Here is a 22,776-nt window from a genome sequence, read left to right as displayed (position 1 = left end):
TAGAAGAAATTTCTGTTGATGCCCATTATGACTGGAGGTTAAGTCTAAGAAGTAGTGAATTCCTAAATGTGATTGTTGATAACAATGAGCACATCTTGTTTAAATGGGATGAGCTGCTAAAAGTAAAGCCTAGTAGAGCTACAGAAAGAAAATATATCTGAAATCATTGTGTATAAGTTGCCTGATAAGCTAGGAATAAAGGTCAAAATTAGCTCCAGGCTTGCCATAACACACAATAATGCAACAATCACATTAATTTTCTTCTGGAAGTGTTATATGTAAAATTATGGGACATGCATTTAGAAATATAAATTACCATTCAATCACAGATCTACATAAATGGGGGGCTAAATCACTTAAATCATGGATTACTGGGAGGACTAAATGAGCTGTTCATGAGAGTCTGAGAACAACGTATGGGAAAGTATAACTTCCAATATCTGACAGGTAATTCTTGCCAAACCTGTGGAGAACTTGTATGAAGACAAACAGGCATTGATATCTTCTTGAAGAAATGTAGAATAAAATGCATAAATGAGGCAATTTTCTCAAGAAAACATTATATAAATTCGATTAGAAGATTAATTTTCTGGAGCTTCAGGTTACTGTGATTGGTCAGTCATATAAACAGAATACACGATTACTTTTGCTTATTTAGTTTTTTTATGTGGTGCTGGGGAAGGAACCCAGTGCCTCAGGCATGCTAGGCAAGTACTCTACCACTGAGCTACTACCCCGGCCCCACATGATTACTTTTTTAACACAAAAATGACATCCCATTTAGATGTATTCCTTGATAAAAATCAATAAATTCCACTTATTTAAACTAGCTTTGGGCACATCACCTGAGAAATATACATTTCCTTTTAAAGTTTTACTAGGTAGATGGGAACTGCATGAATAGGAACACACACTTTAAAAAAATCATTAAAATGTTTATGGGACAGCAAAGGGATTCATGTGTGCCTCTTAGCTTTATGTGATAATGGGATCAGAAAATGTCATTTTCTCTGAATGGAGAAAGGAATATAAAGAAGAAAAGAATAGAAACATTTCTTACATAAGAGAGGGCAAAGCATAGGACACGAGAACACAAGAAACAAAACTAGGAGATTTTAATATCCATGATTCAGAAAAGATTGGCTTTCAGGGGATGGGAGCTGAACTGTGGTCATTGTGGCCCAAGAAACAAAGCTATCAATGACAAAAGGATGCTTCATCTCTTCATATTGTTCGATTTCAAACTACACACACACACATACACACACACACACACACACACACACACACACACACACACACGCACATCCCAAACCGCAGACTGTCTTTTCATATTTGAAAAATATTAGTAAATTTAGAACTACTTAGTAGGTGAAAAATAGAAGAGGATCCTGAAAATCTGATTCTCATCTTACTTTTGCTACTAATTGAGGGGAGCTTGTCCATTTCTTCACATGCAGTTAGAAAGATGTTATTAAATCACCTTCCTATCTCTTCCACCTTTAAATGACAAGAATTTGGTCTGTCTCACCTATTGTTGATAAAACAAACAAGCAAAAAATTGAGGCCAGATAGAGAAAATAATTATGCCAAAGGCAAGTTTGTTACTGAGAGATAGAGGATAAAGATAACCTGGTTTGGTATTTTTTCTTCATCCTCTTAAAATTTGCTACAATTAGAAATCCTCAGCTAAGTATAGGTATAACACGTGGAGAAGAAACTCACCCAGATAAACAGCTTCCTAGCTGGAAAGTAAGAACAATGGATGGAACACATCTTTTCTGACAGGTCATGGATATAGAAAGGTATTAATATCTAAGTATCTTTCATCATCTGCTTTTAACTTTTTTTTTTTTTTTTTTTTTTTTTTTTTTTTTTTTTTTTTTTTTTGCTTTGCTTTGAATCTATTTGATCCCAGGTTAAAGCTGTAGATCTGGCCTCTGGAGGGGTCATTACACTTATGAAAATCATTTGTGCTTTGCAAAAGTATATTTATTACTTGAAAGTAGACAGAAAGTACTGTTACCTCATGAGAAGTTGTTTCCAGGGATAACAAGGAAATATTTACAGTATGATGGATCTGAGATCATTTAACATGTGGAAAAAGAAAATCTGAGAAATGGAGTATTCGTAGACTGGAAAAACAATAACAAAAAAAACAGTCCTACCCCCTCCCCAATTTTTTGACTTATGAATAATTTTATAGTTTAAGGAAACAAAAATAATACCATTTGTGTTTGTAAATATGTTGCTATAACTGTAATTTACACAGCTACAACTACTACTATTGCAATTAATATAACTATTACTAATAAAAATCACCAAAATCATTGTAGTGCTCTTCAAAATTGTAGCATTTCAAATAATGACATTTTCACTCTTTTATCTCTTTAGCAGAATGACACTTTTTCGGTTGCTTAGATCAATTTGAGAATGTACCACTCTCTGCTTTTATTTCATTTTGACATCACTTGGTACCCCATCCCTGGTAATATTTATAAAATCTTACAGAGAAAAGTTATGCAACTCTAACATCAAAATATTCTTCTCAATATCTCTATGTGATGAATTCCATACAATCTTGAATATTTCAAGTGTGATACTGGTATTCCAAATGCAAAATCATTGTAGTACACTTCTTTGCCATTGAATGCCATTAATTTATGCAATATTAAAGCCAGAATTAGACAGGCAATCAGGGTTGATAGGTAAATCGAGTCAGGTCAGATCAAGGAGGCCAATTTTGAGTGAGTCTGGGAAGTTGGAGTCTGTCCCCTGAGGGATTGAAATGTTAATTCCTTCAGGGCCCTTCCTGCACCCTTATCAAGAACCTGGCCCTGCTCCAACCTGTTGCCAAGGTAACCTGTTCCAGGAATTTTCCCTCCCTACAGGGAGTTTTAAGGCTGTTAATGTGTACTTAGCTACTTCATCCTGCCCTTCTCCCTTCAGCCCACCTGTTTCCCACCTTTTGGCCATCCCACCAAGCATTCCTGAGCCTAGTCATGTATGCAGGAAGGAGAAAGATAAGGGGGGAAAGGCAGGAGAACAAAGGAAGCCTAGGACATATAAAAAGGGCAGAACACCTCACTTCTGGGGATGCCAGGGTACCAGCTATGCCCCCCTTTTCCCTCCTGGGAGAAGTCTACGTTACCCCTATTAAAATAAACCCTGCTTTATATACTTGCCTCAGCGTGCTTCTCTAATATTCAGACTTCAACATGTGGGGAAGCAGAAGTTGTCACCCATAACCGGCAGTCTCGCTGGGACAAATAATCTTTTTCAATGTTTCTGTTTTGGCAGCTCTGATTCTGGGATTACCTTTAATTGATATATATAGCAATAAGAACATTTTACATCTAAAGTTTAAAGCATATAGTAATAATACAAAACTATATTTTTGTTGACTTAATAGATTCAGAACCAGAACATCTCAACAGTATTACTTTATTCACTGTGCATTAGTAGATCTTGGCCTAACAGAAGAACCAGCCTCCACCTCACATTCCACCCCTTCTCACCTTTTCAAAGCTGTAAGGTTATGAACTTATTTAAAGACCTCATGATTTAAATTATTTCAAATGCAATAATATATACTATAATGTCAGGTCGGTGGCAGTGACTTAGGAACAAAGCACCAAGCAGCCCGGAACCGCTGGTCAATCCTGGATCTCAGCCAGTTGCCCCATCAACTCCAGTGGGACAAGGGACTCTAAAAACCTCTTTTCCTGTCCCCCACAAGGTTTCTCTCCAGACCCTCTTCCTCTGGGCTCTGCCATTCTGATGGAGTTCACCTGGGAGCCGAATCTCAATAAAGCCTGGTTCAGCAGCCTTTTAAAATCTGCCTCCTGGGCTGGGGATGTGGCTCAAGCGGTAGCGCGCTCGCCTGGCCTGCGTGCGGCCCGGGTTCGATCCTCAGCACCACATACAAACAAAGATGTTGTGTCCGCCGAGAACTAAGGAAAAATAAATAAATATTAAAATTCTCTCTCTCTCTCTCTGTCCCCCTCTCTCTTACTCTCTCTTTAAAAAAAAAAAAATCTGCCTCCTTTTGGTTGCCACCATTGCCTGAACTTGCATATAATAGGAAATATTATGACCTGGTAATCCTCTTATTAGAGTGTTCTTGCCAACTAATGTTTACTCAGTGCCCAACCTGCCCATAGACTCTATCCATATCAAAACCCATCTCTTACTGTGGTTGATATGAAATCAGTTCATTTGGTGTTCAGGATTACTCCTTTTGGACCCAGGCAAACCTAGGTTAATGTTTTCACTCTCCTATTTACTAATGACCTTAGAGAAATCATTCCCTTAGCTTAATTTTATTTATCCACAGAAGTTGAAAAAGTGATAGTATCAACCTGCATCACTCTACTGGTGATAAAAAAAAAAAAAATGTTGCATATCAGGTACCTAAACAATGTCCTAACATCCGATCTCTACTAGCAATTGCTGGAATAATGAGCCATTACTATTATGGGTGTGGTTCTTTGTGCTAATATTTGTTTACTAAATAAAATGTAACATTTTACTAATAGTATAGACAAGAAATCCATTATCCATGAAGGGACAATGTAAATCAAGTCCCCATCATTTAGTCTAAGTTGAAGGTTAGCAAATTCATCCAATTAGATGAGGAGTCTGTTTTAAGGCATATTCAATATATTCTAGGCCCTCATAGCATATTTAGTTAGGTAACAGAAGTAAAAACCTTTAGGATTACTTTAAGGATACCCACTAGGGAAAGTCATTTTTTCTGGGGGAAATTTACAAATAACTTGAATTTTATCCTGAAACATGGAATGTATAGAATGGAATTGGCTTCATCAAACAAAATGGAATTCTGTAACTCAAATTTGCTTTTTTAAAAAATAACTGAGACTATAAAAAACATTGTCATCTTTATAGAATATGAATACTGAACACAGATGCATACACAAGTAGAGCAAGTGTGGCAACTCAGAGTGCAGAGCCAACCCCAAAGCCTTCCAGCTGATTAGAAAAGCAACTGTTTCCAGGAGAACACCTGATGACTACCATACTCATCTGTCAGGTACAGTCCATAGATCTGGACACTTGTCACTCACCAGGGCCCACATCTGCAGTGAAAGTGCACTTCTTGCAGGGCCTCTTTCTGCAGGGTCAGGCTGGCCTTTGTGTCCAGGATCCCTGCTTTTATGCCTCTCAGGAGGATCACTATGACAAGGAGGTAACTCCCTGGAGAAGAACAACCTGGCTCAATCTGTTCAGGAACTGAAAGCATCTGAGAGCTTGGGTCAAGCAATCTGATTCCTGTTGGTTCAAAGCTATATCTAGGGGCTGGGGATGTGGCTCAAGCGGTAGCGCGCTCGCCTGGCATGCGTGCGGCCCGGGTTCGATCCTCAGCACCACATACCAACAAAGATGTTGTGTCCGCCGAAAACTAAAAAATAAATATTTAAAAAAAAAAAAAAAAGCTATATCTAAGGATCCAGGGATCCCTGTTGAGTGTTTTCTCATAGGCACACCAACTTTTTATGTGGTTCATCTTAACATTTTTATCTTCATTAACTCTATTTTAATCATGTTTTCTTCTTTTGCATTTGGAATCTACGTGTTTTTTTTTCAAATATGTCCTTGTCATATTTCATTCACTTTTCTAACAATAGCTATGCTCATTGCTTTTTAAAATTCTATTTTTAATTATATAATAGCATGTAGACTCCTAGAATTGTCTTAACACATAATTGTTTATATTATAGTCTATTTCTACATTTAAGTCATAAGCAGTAGGGATATTAAAGAAATTGCCCCGGAACTCAGTAATTTATTTCAAATTCTGTTACACAACAGGTATATGGCTATGTGTAAGTTGCTTAAATTCTGAAGCTTAACTTACTATGAAATGTGAACTATGTAAAGGACCAAATGTACTTCTTAAATATTGTAGGTGGTTAAGAAATATTAGATGATAATTTTAGCAGTATTATTACTTTTTGTTCTATACTGTTTATATGCTTAAATCGTATGAAACTGAGGTGCTTCTTTTTTTAAAGACTTAAAATATAATTTAATAAGTTGATGCTATATTACTGCTCCATTTCTCAAAAAAACCTTCAAATTTAAGATCTCAAAAACAAATCAAACATGATACATCAATTAAAAAATGCACAGCATAACTACCTAAACTAGGCAAGACTAAGCGCTACTGTCAGAACAACAGCACCTAGCAACTCTATTCCCAAGATTATACTAGGCTTATCAAGAAAAGCTGTGAATAGCAACACCATAGAAACAAAAGGGTCACTTTCAGTTTGTTTTTACCCAAGAAAAAGATGAAGGTAAGTTAACACAAGATTCTTTTAAAAGATACACTAAAATGGAAAGTTCTAAGAGAAAATGTCTTCCTTAGGACATGAAGGGGTAATATATAGGACATAACAGAACTTTCTGTATATTACCATGTCCTTTGTAGACATTTGCCTGAATTCTCACCTGGGAACAAATGAAGCAATAGTCACTGGTGGATGTTTTGTTTTTGTGCAACCTGTGGCAGTATCTCTGTGTTTGAGGATTATAAGGATGAGAAAGCAAATAAAACACGATGGGAAAAAATAAAAAAGAATGGCATGATCAAGATTAATGGGGCTCTAACTGGATCTCTTTTGTTATGGGTCCCCAATTCTTCAACAATCACATTTGAGATTTTAGGCATGTACCACACAGAATCAATTAATCAATATGCCAACCAGAACTGGTTTGTTAAATACCAGCCCCCCAACACACCTACCTCTGCCTCCAGGATACTCCCTAGAGTAGTACAGGCAGGGAAGACCTAACTATAGAGAAGAATCTCTAACACTTTCCAGGGTAGAGTTCTAGCTAGTCCAAAAAGGGTCCTTCTTTTAAGTTTTGGGAAATTACATACTGAAAATTTATCAGTATTGGCAATGTTTATTTGGAGCAAATCAGCTCCGGGAGCTGCATGGTTGAATGGAGGAAGGATCCCACCAATTGCCCTGATTCCTTCTATTTTGGCAGCTTGGCCAAAGCATTCAGTTGTTGGTAGGATCAATCCCAAAGTTCGATCTGGCATCATAGTGGCAGGTTCTGGAAGAGCTGGAAAAGCTGCTGGCACAGGAGCAGGGGACATGGTGCCTCTATAATTTATGCCCATTTCACCTCCCATAGCCATCTGGCACATCCTTAACTCTTGCTTTTTCACATCAAGGAAGGTCACCTTGAATCCTTCCTGGTGTCACCACATCATCTATTCTTGTTGCCACTGCCTTTCTTCCTCAGGGCTGTGCTCCTCCTCCTGCTGGGAGATCTAATTGCTTTCTTTTTTGCACTTCTTGGTTGTACAGCTCTCCCATTCTTCAAAATTCTTCTTGGTGCCTCATCAAATCCTGCCTCATTAGCATGACCTGGTGCTCATGACAAGCAGGCTCCATCTCCATTTCCAGCTTCTCATAAGCCTCCTTGTGGTACCCCTGGTCCTGCGGCTATTTCTCCATCTCAATGAGTGCCTTCCAATGCATAGCATGCTCATGCTTAAAGGAACCAGGCTATGCAAATCTGGGTGGCTGCTCTCGCTCCTTGTGAAATTGCTGGGTTTTTTTTTTATAACAGGCTTCTCGGGAAGCCCTTCTTTATCATCTAACTGGACCATTAGCTCCACAGTCACAGGCTGAAGAAATGTGGTTATCAGGAAAGACCCTTCACTGCATCTGTCCAGAGCTTTCCAAGCAGCTGGCTTTCCTGAGAACTCACAATGCCTTTTTCTGAGGGTCTTCCTTGGTCATCCACAATGACTCCAGCCATCTCCAGCTGGCTAAAAACAGAAAAGCTGCTTCTAGCAGTTGGTTAAACATGTACTGAGAAATATTTTGAACTGTGAGGATGCACTATGGTGGGCAAAGCACACACACAACTGCTTTCCACAGAGTAACATACTGCCCAGCTCTACTTTGGCAATTTCTGCAAGGGTTCATGTTTCCAAGGGGATAAAGCCAAATATTTATCCTTATGAATGAAAACTTTGTTTGCCTTCCCATATTTCTCAAATAGTTTCATCATTTACTCCTTTTCCTCATTTACTCCTCCCTGATGTCACCAGGGAGATTACCCACAAAGAGACACTAAGTTAGGTGAAGACCTTCTCTTCTGGTTTCCTAAAATTATTCAGGTCAATAGTCAAGGCTTCATTTTGGCCGCTGGCCTGATGCCCATTTGCAGGTATTGGTGGTGGCTGTGGCTGCTGCTGTTGCTGCTGGTGGTGATGCTGATGATGTTTCCTTACAGTATGGTTCAGTTTCTCCAAATTAAAGGTTGTATCACTCTACATTTTTGCACTCCTGTACACACAGTCCTCTCCTTAGAGTAAAGGTGATCAAGGTGTTTTTCTTATTCTTACCTTATTTAAAGAGTCAAAATGCTTTACTAGTAGTGCCTTATACCAATTATGTATATGTAAAGTTTATGCACATATTTTTGTTTCATAGTTTTAAAAGTGTGTTCAAGTTGTATATTTTTATTTACTCAGATGGGTAGGCAGTATCTAGACTCATTTTAAAATGGTACTTATCTTGATACAATATTAATGTTAACATACACTATTAGTATAATGTGCGTCAAAATAATTTTCCACAGACCAAGTCTACTAATTCATGGACATATCATAATGTTTGTTTTTTCCTATTTACAGATGTATTAAATGGGTTTTTTTATGAAAATACAGCTAAAATCATGGGGATTCCTCAAACAAATAGGAATGGAACCATCATATGACCCAGCTCTCCCACTCCTTTGTACATATCCCAAAGATCCATAATGAGCCTACTGCGAGGATGCAAGCACATCAATGTTTATAGCAGTACAATTTACAATAGCAAAGCTATGAAACCAGCCCAGGTGCCCATAAGCAGATGAATCGATAAAGAAAATGTGGCACATATATGCACAATGGAGTTTCACTTAGTCATAAAGAAGTATGAAATTATGGCATTTGCTGGTAAATGGATGGAACTAGAGAACATCATACGGAGTGAAGTAAGCCAGACCTAGACAGTAAAGGGTTAAATGTTTTCTCTTATATGCAGAAGATAAAACAGAATAAGGGGGGAAAAAGGAAGAGAGAGGAGGGGGAGAGAGAGAGAGAGAGAGAGAGAGAGAGAGAGAGAGAAAGTAAGCAGGCATGAGAGTGGGGAGATCCCATGAAAACAGAAGAGAGACTACTAGAGTAGAAAAAGGGTATTGGGAGGGAGGCAGGAGGGATGGGAAAAGGGAATGAATCTGATCAAAGTTTTCTTAGTACATATATGAACATACCACCTTGAATCTTACCTTTATTTATATCCACAAGGCATTAACTAAGAAAAAAACTATAAGTAAATGGCAGAAAAATCAGTAAAGAGAACAGGGGTAGGGAGGAGGGAAAGGAAAGAGGAAGTACTGAGGATTCAATTAGAGAAAATTACATCCCATGCTTGTATCATTATCTCAAAAAGAACCTTAATATTATATATATATGTATATGTATATATATATATATATATATATATATATATATATAGTGAAATAATAAAAAAATGAAGAAGAGAAAATGCAGCCAAAGAAAATCTGAGCCCATGTGTCTTTTGTTTCTGTGCTTTTTTGTTTTTCTTTTAGTTAATATTGTCATCTTGTTGATGTTATTCACTAGCTGTAGAAATTAGTTTTATGTTTTTATTTCTTTTCTTTTCCACTGTTCTTACTCACTTTCAGATTCTGTTACCGCAAGCCAACCCATATGGGAAAGATGTTATCCTGAAATGAACTGGAAACTGAAAAACCAGTCTATGCCTTTGTACTTTATACAAAATCTACCTTTGTAAGCTTAGAGTAATAGTGTTCACAGGTGGAAAAAGGAGCTTAAGACCCATTTGTGCAGCCACCTGGCCATATGTAGCTTCTATATTTTCACCTCTTCTATATACTTTATTCTAGGCCATATCGTTGCCTCAGTTTCCTACTGCTGTAAAACATGTTATTAAGTAGTGAGTACTTCTTATTGCAGATGTAAGAATTTAATGATTAGCTATATATTCTATAAATGTGAATATTATTATGCTATTCACTTTTGTCAACTTCATGTGTTTTACATGCAGAAATGATTTTATTTATCATATAGTTGACATGCCTACATTAAATGCTTATTTTTTGAGAATTTTTTCTCACTACTGTAAGTGAAAAAAAAAATGTAAATCTGCATATAGGACACAATCTTCCCCCAGATATCCTAATTTTACAATTTTGAAAATAGAGAATAAGGTCCACATTTCTCCCTACTTAAGCCTCTTAATATTTGAAATACATATGTCAAAATGTATTTCTGAAATTTCAAATTGCCCTCTTCAGATGCTTAGTTTTGATGACATAAATAAAAGAGTTTATAATAATAGTATAACAACATATAATTTTGCAGGAAAAATGTGGATATAAGAGGAACATTTCAGGCCATGAAGGAGAAAAATGCTAGTATAGAGAAAGCTAGTATGATGCAGACCTGGGAGCCACAGGTGCTCAGTGCCTCTGGCTGAGCATCCCTGGAAGGTAGGCAGGAGACAGTATGAGGATCTGGACGTAGGAGAACATAATGGCTTTCTGTTAAAACAGATTAGGAATGGCACATATGCCAAGTTGATGTTAACTTTGATGCTTTCACAGCACAGGTGGGCAATGTCTATGTGCTTATGGTATGTGTGAGCAATGATTTGATGTCCACAGAAGTGAAGTTTTCAAATGAATAGAACAAAGGGGACTTCAATGGATAAGGGCCTCAGGTGAATAACAAGTGATAGAGCTGACACCACCCTGTTTGTCAGCACCAATGTGTAGCGAAGAGTTTTACAGATTGCCTAATAGTGATCATAGGTCATGGCAACAAGCACAGCTGACTTCCTGCCACTGCACAGGTGGAGGAAGAGCATAAGGATGACAGAGCCCTCAAATGTGCTTTCTCTCAGGTTGAACCAGAAGATGCCAAGACCCTTGAGAATGGTGGATGTGAACAAATCCAGATCAATTGATAACAAAATATCCAGAAAGCAGAATATGGGATGGTGGAGAATGTGTTCAGTCCGAATCATAAAAATAATTATAATATTTCCCAGAAGAAGAGTCAAAAACAAAATGGAAAACCAATCCACATATGCTAATCTTCGAGTCCTTCAATTCCCAGAGGATAAAAGTAGAAATGAAACTATGTGCCCTTAGGAGTGACCATGATTCTGTGGCCTTGTATAGCTGCACATGTCACAGACCAGATGTCTCATTCACAAACAGGCTCCAGCTCTTATCCAATATTATTGATTTACTGTAGAATTATAGAAGAACATACTTAATCTTTTCTAATAACCAAGCCCATCATGATGCAATTGCGTATCTCCTAGGAAAACTTAAGTATTTGCTGCTTTGTTTAATTTTAATACAGTTAATCAGATCTATTACATTTATTTTCATTTAAATGTAAAACATAGTTAAATAAATTTTTATCAAGGACCAAAAGAAAATCAGATAAAGACTAGGTATTTGGCATACATACATGTATCATGCCTTGCTGATTCTCTTAAGGAAGTCTATATAGCTTAGAACTTTTAGTAGAATAGATCCTGTGACACAGGCATCTGCTTCCTTTGGCTTCTTTTTCTTCTTGGTGTCTCTATTTCTTCCTTTGTCATCTTTTAAATTCTAACCACTCCTCCCATCTTCATTTTTTCTTCTTCTATACTTTTTCCTTAAACACACACATACACATGAATCCTTAATCATGTGCATATGCATAAATACCACATCTGCTGATTTCCTGTGTGTGTATTGCATGTTGGAAGTAAGTATTTATATGACAGAAAAATATTTCATTTTGTAATTTTTTTCAACATTATGCATGTGTGTGTGTTTACATGTGTGTATCACATACATGTGTTTATGTGTTATGTATGAATTTGTCACATGACAATATGGCCAATCTCAAGATACTAGCAGTTGAACAAACAGATTTAGATTTCCTCAATTTTTGATATTTTATGGTATGCTTTAATAAATAATTTTATTTGCTAAGCTAATAAAAAGATCCCCCCCATTCTTTTGTCCAGTGTGAATACTGACAACAGATATATATATTTTTTTAACAGATAGGACTTTTCTTGCATCAAATAACACTACATGGAAATGTTGGTTTATTGAGGAATAAAAAAATTGAAGTGGAATGAAATAATAAATCTAATTAGTCTCTATAGTCCATGTCTCTCCACTTTCTTTGAAGTCAGTAAATAACTATTTTTTTAACAATGTTTGGTAAGTCCCCATATAATACACAATACAGTGCTAGGTACTATAGTGTTTACAGTGATATATATAATGATTTCAGGACTTTGTTCCCCAGTATATGGGGCATATCACCATAACATTATAAGATGTTCTAAATAAAAATAATGAATGTTATAAGCATATTAAAGGTAAAAGAGGAAGGAGAAAGGTGAGTGCTAAATGGAGGTGAACAAGTAAGAGTGTACATTTGTTAATTTGTTGATTAATTTTATATCCTCCTCTGAGAAGTGTCTGTGTTCAGTTCCTTAGCCCATTTATTGATTGGGTTATTTGGTTTTTGGTGTTAAGATTTTTGAGTTCTTTATATATTCTAGAGAGTGGTGCTCTATCTGAAGTATGGGGTAAGATTTTATTCCCAAAATGCAGGCTCTCTATTGACCTCACTGATTGTTTCTTATGCTGAGAAGAAGCTTTTTAGTTTGAATCCATCCCATTTATTGATTCTTGATTTTAATTCGTGTGCTATAGGTGTCTTATTAAGGAAGTTGGGGCCTAATCCAACATGATAAAGATTGGGGCCTACTTTTTCTTCTATGAGACACAGTGTCTCTGGTTTAACTCCTAGGTCTTTGATCCATTTTGAGTTGAGTTTAGTGCATGGTGATAGATAGGGGTTTAATTTCATTTTGTTGCATATGGATTTCCAATTTTCCCAGCACCATTTTTTGAAGAGGCTATCTTTTCTCCAATGTATTTTTTGGCACCTTTGTCTAATAAAAAATAACTGTAATTATGTGGGTTAGTCTCTGTGTCCTCTATTCTGTAACATTAGTGTATAAGTCTATTTTGGTGCCAATACCATGCTGTTTTTGTTACTACTGCTCTGCAGTATAGTTTAAGGTCTGGTATAGTGATGCCATCTGCTTCACTCTTCTTGCTAAGGATTGCTTTAGCTATTCTGGGTCTCTTATTTTTCCAGATGAATTTCATGACTGCTTTTTCTATTTCTATGAGAAATGTCATTTGATTGTAATGGCTTTAAATCTGTATACTGCTTTTGGTCGTATGGTCATTTTGACAATATTAATTCTGCCTATCCAAGAATAAGGCAAATCTTTCCATCTTCTAAGTTCTTTAATTTCTTTAATTTCTTTTAATTTCTATAACATTCTGTAGTTTTTGTTGCAGAGATCTTTCACCTCTTTTGTTAAGTTTATTCCCAAGTATTTTATTTTTTGATGCTATTGTAAATAGATTAGATTTCCTCATTTCCCTTTCTGAGGATTTGTCACTGATATACAGAAATACCTTTGCTTTATGGGTATTGATTTTGTATCCTGCTACTTTGCTAAATTCATTTACTAGTTCTAGAAGTTTTCTGGTGGAATTTTTTGGGTCTTCTACATGTAGAATCATATTGTTAGCAAATAGTGCCAATTTGAGTTCTTCTTTTCCTATATGTATCCCTTTAATTTCTTTCATCTGTCTAATTGCTCTGGACAGTGTTTCAAGCCCCATGTTAAATAAAAGTGGTGAAAAAGGGCATCCCTGTCTTGTTCCAGTTTTTAGAAGGAATGCCTTCAGTTTTTCTCCATTTAATATGATGTTGGCCTGAGGCTTAGCATAGATAGCTTTTATGATGTTGAGATATCTTCCTGTTATCCCTAGTTTTTCTAGTATTTTGAACATGAAGAGGTGTTTCAAAATCTCTAGCAATTAGAGAAATGCAAATAAAAACTAAAATAATATTTCATCTCACTCTAGTCAGAATGGCAGCTATTAAGAATACAAACAACAATAAGTGTTGGTGAGGATGTTGGGGGAAAGACAGACTCATACATTGCTGGTGGGACTGCAAACTGGTGCAGCCAATATGGAAAGCAATATGGAGATCCCTTGGAAAACTGGGAATGGAACCACCATTTGACCCAGCTATCCCACTCTGCAGTCTATACTCAAAGGACTTAAAAACAGCATACTACAGGGACACAGCCACATCAATGTTTATAGCAGCACAATTCATGATAGCTAAACTATGGAACCATCCTAGATGCCCTTCAGTAGATGAATTGATAAAGAAAATGTGGTATATATACACAAGGGTATATTATTCAGCATTAAAAGGGAATAAAATCATGGCATTTGCAGATAAGTGATGGAGAATATAATGCTAAGTGAAATTAGCCAATCCCAAAAAACCAAATGCTGAATGAATTCTCTGATTCAAGGATGCTGATCCATATTATGCTGGGGGGGTGGGGGCTGGAGGATTAAGTGAACTCTAGATGGGGCAAAGGGGGAAAGGAGAGGGAAGGTAAAGGTGGGAGCATAGGGGTAGGAAAGACAGTGGAATGCGATGGTCATCATTACCTTAAGTACGTGTATGAAAACACACATACACACAAAAAAAAAAAAAAGAAAAGAAAGAAAGAAAGAGCATACAGTTAACCTGTGTAGAAAGAAAAGTTAATTTCTTTAAGCAGAGAATATGAAATATATTCTAGAAAAATAATAAAAAATATTATATGTATTACATTTTTATTTGGCTTATTTCAGTGTATTTACTCTGTGCTTTTATATCAAAATGAAATCATGTATAACTACAAAGAGACGATACATTTAAAAAACCATTATGCTGTTACCAAAAAAAAAAAAGTTTCATTACAATCTGGCAGATGCAATGTGACCTCTTGTGTAATTCTGATTATTTTCTTATTTACAAAAGCCATTCATTCTTTGACTTGATGTTCACTTCATCCCTTCTATTTCTAACTTCTGATTCATTCAGGGATAGTTTTGTTCTGTATTACTGTTGTTTTCAAGGTTTCTCATAAAATAAATCAAGTGTAAAATTCTGAAGGGCACAATTTAATGTTGTCTGGTGATTTTTTGCTCTATAACATTTCTGTTAGATTATTGCATTTTGTGCATAGTGTTGGTTCATTTGTGCTTGCTCTTTTTGTTATTATTTTATTGTGTTTTGTCTTATAGCTTCATATATAGTATTTATGAATTCATTCCTTTAATGAGTAAATAAATATACTTACATGTTTTATTGAAGTAGAATATTTAAGTTAGTATTTTCTTTTTACAAATAAAAGCACTATGGATATTTTTGTAAGTGTAGTTTGTTGAACACAATCACTCATTTATTTTCCTCAGTAATTACTAGTCTATAGGGGACATTTACCTTTAATAGCCTCTTCCTGTTTCTGAACCCAGCAGTGGTTGCTTCATGTCTTTATGAGCAGTTGGGATGAGTGCTCTACATTGCAGTCATGCTGGGTGGGCTAGAGAGTGTCACCCTGTGGTGTGAATTAGCATTTTTCCTGATGAGGAATGGTGATAAAAGTTTTTTATTGTACTCATTGGATATACTTCAAAGTCCTTTAAAGTACTAGACCTTTTTTTTTGTTGTTGTTCTTATTCTTATATTAAATTGCCTGTGATTTATTTAGAGATTTTTACTATTAGTACTTAATGTACAATTTTTTATGTGTGATTCATTCAAGACATTTAATATGTCAATATATTTTTCATGATAATTATATGTCAAGAAAGAAATTATATGATAATGGGCTATGAACATAAGGTATATTTAAAATATAATTAAAACTGGTGTATTTAATGCATATATTATCCCAGTCAGAACCTCTTTGTAATCTTAATAGGAACTTTGGTGAGTAGTGTCCTTGTATTTGATTACAAACAATTTATCAATATTTTAATTTGACATTATTTGTTTTATAACAACTTAAGATGTTTGTCCAAAGGTTGGAGATATTTTACACTGGAGTTCTTTTTTTTGCTATTTTAAATTAATCACATATTTTTAAAGAATAAATAGCAATGTCATTTTCACTGTCATTTGAGCTGTTTTGTATTGTATAACTCAGGGGAGGGGAAAAAAATAGAAACCATGGAGTACAAAATAGAAACTTGGGTTTTGAAATCTTAGCATGGGAACATGTTAAACTATTTTTCTAATATTAGATAAAAGTTTCTTATAAATTTGATGCCATCCAATGGTAACTCCAAGCTGGTCACTTGGAGAAGGGTATTTGGAAAGATCATGAAGAAAATTTAGATTGCAATGTAATCTACATTATTAAAAAATTCTATGTCTTGTCTTTCAGACTATGTCCTTAGGTGGGGGTATATTCTCTTTTATTTTAAGAACTTAGGAAGAAAGGAGATCCAATTTTTATTTCCATAACATTTGGAAAAAGAGTAAAACTCCTCTGTAGGTATGACTGCTTTGTGTGAACACAAGGTGTGAAATAGCTTTACAGAGTTCTTTCTTGTACCTGCATGATAGGACACTAAAGACAACAAAGATTCTGGGGCAATTTGGTATGACAAAAGGAGTGGAATTTGTGAACTTTTGAAGCATTGTAATTACATTCTATGTATTAGATCTCAAATTACTATGGAAAATACATAATATCTAAATGAGTTTAGGATGGGAATAGGAAAGAAATAGATTGAAGTGATCATTTCCATGGGTTCCATAGGTTGGGGAGAGTAGCGGGAAGGAAAGATGGGGAAAGTTTAATTAATGAGAAGTACATTACAGTTAGGAGAAAGAGCTTCTGATATTCTATTGCATAGACTATAGATTATGTAATGTACCATTTGCTTTGTTTTTTCAAGTTTCAAGAAAAGATTTTGAAAGTTTTCACTGTAAAGAAATGATAAATGTTTGAGGGTATAGGTTTACTCTGAATTGAATATTAAACACCATATACCAGTATCAATATATCACATGCTATCATCATATTAATATGTATCATTTTTATGATCTAGTAAAAAATAAAAAAAAGGACTTAAATTTTTTTTTCTTATGAAAATCATCAACAATGTAAAACTACTTTTTCTTAATACTTTAATTTGTTTTAGTAATGCATATTGCTTAAATATATAAGAAAGATTTACACATTTTAAATTTCATAATAGTAGCATCACACAAATGTTAATAGAAAATATCACATTGAAGGGTACAGTGGTAGGAACCTTCCCTGATCCCAATCAGTCTAACCTCCAATTCTAGCCCCTGGAAAATATCTACCCTGAAAATGTCTATATGCATATTCTGACATTTAATTCCACAATACTTGATGATGGTTTCATTTAAATATTTAGTGATTCTTTCTTTTCAGACTGGATTCATTGATTACTTGCTATATAGATAAGGATTTTGATTAATATATTAACTCAGACAACCCTACTCTTCTTCTTCCTCTCTTTAAGTAAATATAAATATAATATATATATATATATATATATATATATATATATATATATGAGTGTGTGTGTGTGTGTGTGTGTGTGTGTGTATACATGTATATGGTATTGCTTAATTTCTGCTTTATTCCTATAAGTAATAGCATTTTATGTTAATTTTAATCAGGACATAGAAATATTTATTGTCTTGTAAGTTTTGATAATCATACACCTTTTCTTTAATTATAAATTTATTTCACATTAATTTAATTTAAAAAATATGCATATGGGAAGTTCTATGGATCAAACCCTAGGCCTCACACATTTTAAGTAAGTTCCCTCTCACTGAGAAACACTGCTAGCCTTAAATTTGTTTTCATTAACTTACATTTGAAGCCAATAGATTGCACACTGCATGGAAAAGATATGAATGACTTTATCTTACTTGACTCCCAGAATATAGTTTGAAAATTTTTAATGAGTACCAAGACATGTGCTGAGGGCCATTACCAAGTAGGAATGACGCATCGAAATTTCCTTGCCAGCGTACCCCATGTTAATTTCGCTGTTGACCTTGCATGTGTGTTTGAGAAAGGTGACCCTGCTCAACGACCAGGGTGGATCCAGGATTAGGGTGTGTCCTGCAGTTTGAGGAAGTATCCCGCTCCTTGGGTTTAGGGCGTTCCCAGTTTAAGACCTTGGGTTTTAGGGAAGTTCGATGTTGAGGATTATTGCTGCTGGAAATAGGGCGTTCCTGCTACCTGAGCTCCCGTTGAGCTCTCGTGAGATTCAGAGAGCATTTTGGGAAAAAAGCTTCGTGGAGTAGGTGAATTGGGTGGCAGAAGAACTGGGATTGCCCCAGAGCGTGTGTGGAGGCCGGTGTGAGTTCGGGAATAAAGAATTGCTGTTTGAATCTACAAAGCTGTGGTGGCTCGTGATTCTGTGCCCAGCCAAGACTGTGGCAGACATGGATATATGTTTTCTTTTTTAGGGATGTGTACTAGGCATTGAATTTAGGAGTACTTTGCTACTGAACCGCACTCCTAGCCTTGTAAATCAACTATGCTGGACTTGTGATCCTCTTGCTTAAGCATCCCAAGTGTCTGGGATTACAGGAATGGCATTCAACCATCCTTGGGTTAACTTTTTTTAATGTTCTAAGTCGGCATTATTATAGTGTCTTAGAAAATCAAGATGCAAAATTTACCCAAGAAGAGATTCTGTTCACCTCATATAAACCTATTTTAGTAGTATTTTAGTATCTTACTTTGTATTGACAATGTGCATATCCAGAGTAAGTGAGTGGTAGGTGTGTCTGTGCATCTCTCCCTGATGCAGAAAATAGCATCTTCCCCAGGAGACTCTGATGTGTAGTCTTGGTTCATAAACAGATTGGAGTTAGCTTTAATTTCAGATAGGCTGCAAGGGTTATAAGTATGTATATTATAAGACTCTCTTCTCTTTAGTAGATATAAGAGGTCTCTACCCCTGGTTCTGGTCAAGGTGAGCTTCCCATTAAATGTGTGGTAAAGATGAATAGTGATCAGAGACTCGTGTTTAACCCTTATAGGTCAGACTACAGCTGAATTTATTAAGTTGACATTGTCTAGCTCACATTTATGTAAATATTTTCTGACTAAAAGAAGTCTTCTTTGAAAAACCTGGAACACTTAATTTTTTCTTTTTTTTTTAATTCGTTCTTTTTAGTTATATATGACAGTAGACTATATTTTGACATATTTACACAAACATGGATTCCTTCTTATTCTAATTAGGATGGATCCCACTCTTGTGGTTGCACATTATGTGGAGATTCACTCTGGTGTTTTCATATATGCATATAGGAAAGATTTGTCAGAATTCATTCACTGTCTTTCCTATTCCTGCAGAGGAAAATTAAAGTTGTGGCATAATGAATAGTTTCCATAATGAAGTTAATAAGTAAGACTATCAGAGGATGAAAGTTAAGTGTGGATTCTTGATTCCAGAGAGGGAGACAGAGAAATAAAGAAGATTGGACATGGACTTCACATACAGTCTCACAGGATTTACTGCCCTGGGAAATCTCTACATTTAAAATATCATTAATAAAATACTTCTTGAAATTTGGACTTTTCTCTGTGACTTTTCTCTGGACTCATTTATACCTGAGACTTCTTCTCCTTCCTTTCTTTCTTTCTTCTCTTCACTGGTTTTCTCTCCTACTTTCCTTTCTTTGTATGCTCCTCTGTCTATTCCTTCTGTTTTATATAGTCCTATCTATCACTTCTTTCTGAAAGAACAAAAGAGAGAGGAACAGAAACAGGTAAAGGAAAGAAGGAAAGAAAGAAGGGGAGAGAGGAAGTAAAGATAACAACAGAAGTGAGGTAAGTCAGTAACACATATTTCTTCCCCTGATGTTGACCACCACTACTGTCTTTATTTCTTTCAAGTGTCCTTTCAACAAAACTTACTTCCTCCATGTGTATTGGCTGCCCCAGGATATTTTGGGGAATTTGGCAACAAGTAGAAATTCTTGGCATCTTTATTAATTTCTACCAGGATATAATTAACAAAGAGATGCATTTCTCTGTTGAAGGTGAGTTCCAACAACAACAATATTCCACATATCTGAGCAATAATTTGCATATATGAGACAAAATGCAGTGTATCTGTGGGGATACATGAGTATTCATGGGCAAGATGAGTTATTGAGGCATTATTCTAAATATAGACCATTTAAAATATTGACACTAAATAAATTAATTTAAGCTACTCTGCTGCATTTTCTGTTAATCCCTGTGTCCAGGAACACTCATATTGTCATATATACTGTTATCTTCTGCACATCCTCAATGCCTTCAGTTTTGATGCATGCAGGTATTAGTTTGCCTTTCTATGATTTTATATGTTGATACAATTAAATAAGATGTGCTTTGTCTCTGAGGAAGACTGTCATCACACCATAAACATCAATATCAGTTTTTTAAATATTTTTCTAGGTTTTACATGAGATTTGAGTGAATGAGTATAAAATATGATTGGACAAAGCCTCAGAGGGAGACCCACTATGCTGTCCATGTCCCTTCTGCCTGAAGTATACTTAGTCTGTCCCTATATCTGACTTTGGACTCAATTATTAGCATTAGCTTTTGTGAAAAAGAAGAATCCAGATACAAATTAAGCTTATTGGAGAAGTTTTGAGCTAAGCATTTCTAAATCTTAATTTTCTTTCTAGGAGTGGTCAACTGCTTCTCTTCTCATTGATGGCAAGATGCCCCACACCAACATTACCATTTTCCACCCAGACACCTTTTTTCTTGTAGGCATCCCAGGACTTGAGGCTTTCCATGCATGGATTTCCCTACCTTTTTGCTCTGTTTACTTAATGGCTCTGCTGGGCAATGCTACAATTCTGCTGATCATCTGGTCTGACCATACTCTGAGGGATCCCATGTTCTACTTTCTAGCCATCTTATCAGCCATAGATCTAGCTCTCTCCACATCTTCAATGCCTCGGATGTTAGGTATCTTCTGGTTTGATGCACATGAAATTGGTTTTGGAGCCTGTGTGGTCCAGATGTTTCTGATACACACCTTCACAGGAATGGAGTCAGCAGTACTTCTGGCCATGGCCTTTGACCGCTATGTAGCCATCTGTGTTCCACTTCACTATACAACCATTCTGACACCTCGGGTGCTGGCAGGCATTACTGTGGGAATCATAATGCGTCCTGTTCTTCTCATGCTGCCCATTCTGTACCTAACCTATCGTCTGCCCTTCTGTGAAGCTCGGATTATTGCCCACTCTTACTGTGAGCATATGGGCATTGCCAAGTTGGCCTGTGCAAGCATTCGCATCAATGCCATCTATGGCCTGTTTGTGGCTTCTTTCCTCGTGTTGGATTTGGCACTGGTTGGCATCTCCTATGCCCACATTCTCCGTGCTGTTTTCCGCCTCCCATCACGAGATGCCCGCCACAAAGCACTGAGTACTTGTGGCTCACATGTTGGGGTCATGTGTGTTTTCTACACCCCATCCCTCTTCTCCTTTCTCACCCACCGATTTGGCAAAAAAATTCCACGTTATGTCCACATCCTTGTTGCCAACCTGTATGTGGTTATCCCACCTGCCCTCAACCCCATTATCTATGGTGTGCGGACCAAGCAGATTCGTGAGCATGTAGTCCATGTTTTCACTTCAAAGTAGAGGCTCTCGTTTTTGTAGTTCTATAGTAGAGTGTGACTATAACCCAAGATGCATATTGTTGGCTTTTTTCTAATGATCCTTAAAGCATACAAGCAAAAAATCCACCAGATACTAAAAAAGCAAACTTTGGAGAATGCTTTTGTGTGTTGAATCTCCATATCCGCATTTGAGTGTTTATTCTTTTGAATGTAGGCTTCCATTACAGTGCATTAATGGAATAGGGATTCCCACTGAAGCACTTTCTGTTTTTAACTATTGAGATAAAGTGAATTCATATGTCTTTCCATTTGAAAATAAGATGATATCCCAGATTGGCACAATTAGTTGATTGCAATTTTCTTGAATTTCTGTGAAGAGAGAAACACATTCCAATGAAAATTAAGAACAATCTTAATACAATTCTTAATTACAAATCTAAATGAATTTGATTTTTCTGAGATTTTAATGGCAATATTGTTTTTAGAAAGTATAATCCTTCTTTTCCATTTTAATGCTTTATTCTTTCCTTTTCATAAAAATCTGTAGGCACCATGTGCCCTCACTGTAAAATACTGAAAAACAGTACTTTTTTAAGGAATGAAAATATTGTTTATAAGAGAAACTTGGATGTACAGAATTCTAACAAGCCAGTTTTCAAGTTAGGGTTAATAATTTTTTTATGTTTGTGTGTGCTCAATATATTTAGCCAACCATCTCTCTATATGGGCAATTCTTCTGCTTTGAAGTCCTTTTATTTGTAGAATGCAACGTATATCCACCCTGTATGGCTTGATATTTTTCTAAAGTAGGTCAGTCCCAGACATGTTCAGGTATAAGATAACATTTTGAAGTCAGGAATTTCCTGATGTTCTTCCAAATATTTTTTGAAGTCTTATCAAGAAACTTTTAGGTTAAAGGCAATTTTTTATTGCTTTCTCTGAATTTGGTACTGGAAAAAAAGAGATATGCATAGAGCAATGAGGAAATATTAGACAAAGATGACTTCTCAGGATATTAGAAACTAATTTTTGAGTGGCACATTCATCATCTGTGGCACAAAAATGACTTTGAGTTTTGTGATATTACTAAATGGACGA

At 35.9% G+C, this 22,776-nt stretch overlaps 1 protein-coding gene across 1 annotated transcript in view; it reads left to right on the top strand.

Moving 5' to 3' along the window:
- LOC308641722 (uncharacterized protein) overlaps positions 1–21,700 on the top strand; it is a gene marked incomplete at both ends in the record, with an annotated part of 31,362 nt that extends 9,662 nt beyond the window's left edge. Inside the window, one exon of the mRNA XM_081280336.1 lies at positions 20,729–21,700. Coding sequence (XP_081136462.1) covers positions 20,729–21,700 — 972 coding nt within the window. The remainder of the gene's footprint in view (positions 1–20,728) is intronic.
- Positions 21,701–22,776: the final 1,076 nt, after the last annotated feature.

This window comes from Spermophilus citellus, assembly GCF_964194105.1.
Source record: "Spermophilus citellus genome assembly, chromosome: 2".
Classification (NCBI taxonomy): Eukaryota; Metazoa; Chordata; class Mammalia; order Rodentia; family Sciuridae; genus Spermophilus; species Spermophilus citellus.
The sequence above is the reverse complement of the archived record's forward strand: the minus strand, read 5'-3'. Positions and strand labels throughout refer to the sequence as shown.